Genomic DNA, 3,353 nt, shown 5'->3' with positions numbered 1-3,353 from the left:
CAGTTCTGGAGAGCGCCCCTTTCCCTTCCGTCAACCTCCCAAGGGCGTCAGCTCTATCGCTCGTCGCCCGACAACATTATTACACGCATCGTTTTTCGTTTTGTTTTCCGTAGCTGTTTGCTCTTTGTCTTTCTTTGCTTCATTCTCGTTCCGCTGGTTTTTTCCTTCTGTCGCTACAGTGAATGGTTGCTTGTCTCTCAATCTCTCGCTGCGGCATGCTGTTTCGTTCCCTTTTCTTTGAACCAGGTTAGCGCACGCGGTGGATTCTCCGGCAGTTCCATCAAACCTTAGGTGGGGCAGCGAAAGCATCCACCTTTATTTTCTCTTCTTCTTCGTCAAGTTTCGAGGGAAAATTCATTGTTCCTGCGCGCATATCCCAAACCAAACCCGATTTCTTGATGAAGTCCTATCCAACAAGAAGAGGTCGCCCGATTTCCACCACTAATAAGTTGATTACACCATTCCAGCCCTTTATTGAGATCGGGACATTCTCACAAATGGAAGACGCGTAGACTTGAGAACCGTTGGCGCAGAGAATACGCAAGGGTTCTTCCAGATCTCTTTGAATAAGTCGCAGCTGTAATGCCTCTCTGGGATGTTTGAAGCTGCGTGTTGATCCTGTGTCAAGCAGCGCGTGGATTCTCGCACTCGCAACCTTCACTGGGTAAAGCGGCTGATCTGGAGAGCGAGTCGTCGCTTCATTTCTCTCCTCTCTCTGCTGCACTGCGACGTCATCTGCAGACCTACTCTCTTCCCTTCCCCTTTTATCGTTGAGTTCGGCGACCTTTTCCACCTCGCGCCGGGTCTGGGTTGTGGCGTCACCCCAGCGTAGCCTCTCGTCGGCAGGCTTTCCTGTTAGTCCTGGTTCGCAGGCGTTGACACGCCGTTCAGGTCCACATTCACTAACACTTCTCCTATCGCGACTTTCGTTGCAAGGGACCCTTGCTTGCGACTTACACCCTTTTGCCGGCGCTCCGCTTGCATCGCGCGTGGCGACTGCAACTTCTCCACGGGACATCTTCCAGGCGAGTGGTTCACTTTCCCTGGAGGCCACAGCTCTACGTGATTGATTTGCCGAGACTTCCCCAGCCGGCACCCGCAAATGAAAGCGAAGATTGCCGGTTCGCACGCTACTGCGAATGCTCTCTCCGTCGCTGTTGATATGGGCTCGCCTTGATTCTTTCAAATCTTCACCTTGAATATTGCACCCTCTCTCGTCCCTTTCGTGTCGTCTGGGCACCTTCTCCGCCTCCTTTTTGCAGTGCCACTGGTCAGGTACGTGACATTGCCGGACGAGCGTTCTGTCCTTTTCTAGTTCTACTGATTCCCACGCCGGAAATTCCAGCGGCACCCCTTCTTCACGTACTACACGCACTCGGGGGCATTCTTGTCCCGAGTTCCTCTCCAAAAGCCTTGCGCTTTTCTCCGTCTTTGAATCACCTAGGTTGCCTTGCGTCCGAGCGTTGATGGCAACTACCCGAGGGATGGCTCCAGCTCTCTCACGGACCCCCGCTCCCGTGGGAGCCTTCAGTTTCCCGGGTTGTACCAGCATTTTGTAGTGTAGTGGCCCCTTTTTCCGCAGATTAGACAGACAGGAGTTGGCAAAGTGTGCTTGTTGACCGGTTCCGTGTGCCTAGTAACCCGGTCAGGTTCGCGTCGCGGCGGTCTTTCCATGTCGTTATCGTTTCGGACGGGTCTTCGCGAAGGTATACCACTCTTTCCGCTTCTTGGACCATAGGCTAACTTGTTTCTCTGTAGCCGGACCTCTTCTCGGACTGCTGCCTCTATTGCTTCGTCCAGGTTGCGGGGGTGGGAAGACGCTGCGGTCGCCGAAATCTGCGGTTGCAAGTGAGCCACACAGATGTCCAACTTTTCTTCCTCTGTGAGTGTGATGCACTCAGCGGCGACCTCGTTGAAGACTCCAACGTATTTTAAAACCGATCCTGTCTGCCGGATTTCCCCCAGGCGGGCTCGACCGTCAATTTGGTACCTCGGATTGTAATGGCGCATCATTGTTGTCTTCAAGGCCTTCCATGTTTTAGGCCGCGTGTCGTCGGATAAAGAAAGGGTGAACCAGATAATCCTTTTGCGGTCAAAGCGGGTGACCGCCATCAAGAGACGCTCGTCTTCGGGGACCGCCAGCCGTTCCAGGTATAACTGCATATGGGCGATCCAGGCAGCCGGGTGCGTACCGTCGAATCGCTCGGGAGACTTCAGTCTAACTCTGGGGGAATTGGACTTAGTCGCGGATCTGCGAGCGGGCGTCGCTTCCAGTTGAACTTGGTCGAGTTTGGCGTTCATGTAGTCGGAGTTCAGCAACTCCGGGTTAGCGCCTCTAGTGGAACCCAGGTACTCTTCCGGTCACGATTGGGTTCCAATTTCAAATCTACTCGTCGAAGGATCTTCTGTCCCGTACTTGCGTTCGGCTGCTTGAGGGCTGTTGCGTGTTGGATTGCTGTGACTGTCGTCGTTCATCCAGGTGCTTGCTGGGGTTGCCCGGCGAGGGGTTACGCTGGAGATTGACCTCCTATAAGCTGAACTGGTGCCCGACATGATGCCCTTGCCGATACAAAACTCCGGACTGTTTGCAGTTCACGAGAACGGATGACCTTGTCGGGGTGTACCTTTTATTTCCCTTCTCGTCGCACTTAGACCACGGTCGAGAATAGCCAGTAACAACAGAGACTAGCCTTTCCTGCAAGGCACGCGAGCGCCCGCTCCCGGTTGGGACCACCAGTTGTAACAGACCTACGCCTAGAAGTAGAACTCCTGGCCAGTCGAGTGTACCCTTCGCAAGTCAGCAACCGTAGAGTGAAAGAAATGATCTTATATCGGCAGCCGGCCGGCGCAGTGTTACTTAGTCCTGGCCGCACGAAATTACTTCCACGGCCAGTTAAGCGATATTCCCCTATCAGGAGGAAGTGTTGAACCCGGGAGCGCCGCTGGCAAGAGACTTCACCCTTGCCGCCAGAAAACTCGGCTACCCCGAAGTCAGTCGTGAGTCGGCTCAGCAGGCAGGCCGGATCTCGGCAGTCTGGTTCTTGCTAGGCGTCACCGTGTCAACCCCGGTTTGCGCGCGCGTTTGATCGGAGCCACCGCACCAGGACTTGTTCATCAGTCAGGGCTAGACTCAGAGGTGGTACCAACAGGAAGGAGCAGAAATAATGGTCCTTTGCCGCACAACACCTAGGAGAGGCAACCGCCACGTCGTTACTCTCAGTCACTCTCTAACCACGTGGATTCCACATCCCCCAACTGCTCCCTCCTCGGAAAGCCGCGAGGGAAAGAAAAAAAGAAAGCAAGAGGGACGGAAACAAACAGCCAACTTGCAACGTAAGCGAAAAGACCTCGAC

General features: G+C 54.2%; 1 protein-coding gene across 1 annotated transcript; it reads left to right on the top strand.

The window, feature by feature from the left end:
* The first annotated feature begins 82 nt into the window (after positions 1-82).
* CSUI_007251 (uncharacterized protein) lies at positions 83-2,561 on the top strand. Its single transcript, XM_068067400.1, has 2 exons — positions 83-1,275; positions 1,902-2,561. The coding sequence occupies exon 2, from the start codon at positions 2,164-2,166 to the stop codon at positions 2,521-2,523; it is 360 nt and encodes a 119-aa protein (XP_067920624.1). The 5' UTR covers positions 83-1,275; positions 1,902-2,163; the 3' UTR covers positions 2,524-2,561.
* The last annotated feature ends 792 nt before the right edge of the window (positions 2,562-3,353 follow it).

This window comes from Cystoisospora suis, assembly GCF_002600585.1.
Source record: "Cystoisospora suis strain Wien I chromosome Unknown contig_3783, whole genome shotgun sequence".
Classification (NCBI taxonomy): Eukaryota; Apicomplexa; class Conoidasida; order Eucoccidiorida; family Sarcocystidae; genus Cystoisospora; species Cystoisospora suis.
This window is presented reverse-complemented; position numbering and strand designations above follow the sequence as displayed.

Bases quoted from the DNA above. Each gene is read 5' to 3' on its own strand.
- CSUI_007251 (XM_068067400.1), top strand. From the start codon at position 2,164: ATGGGCGATCCAGGCAGCCGGGTGCGTACCGTCGAATCGCTCGGGAGA.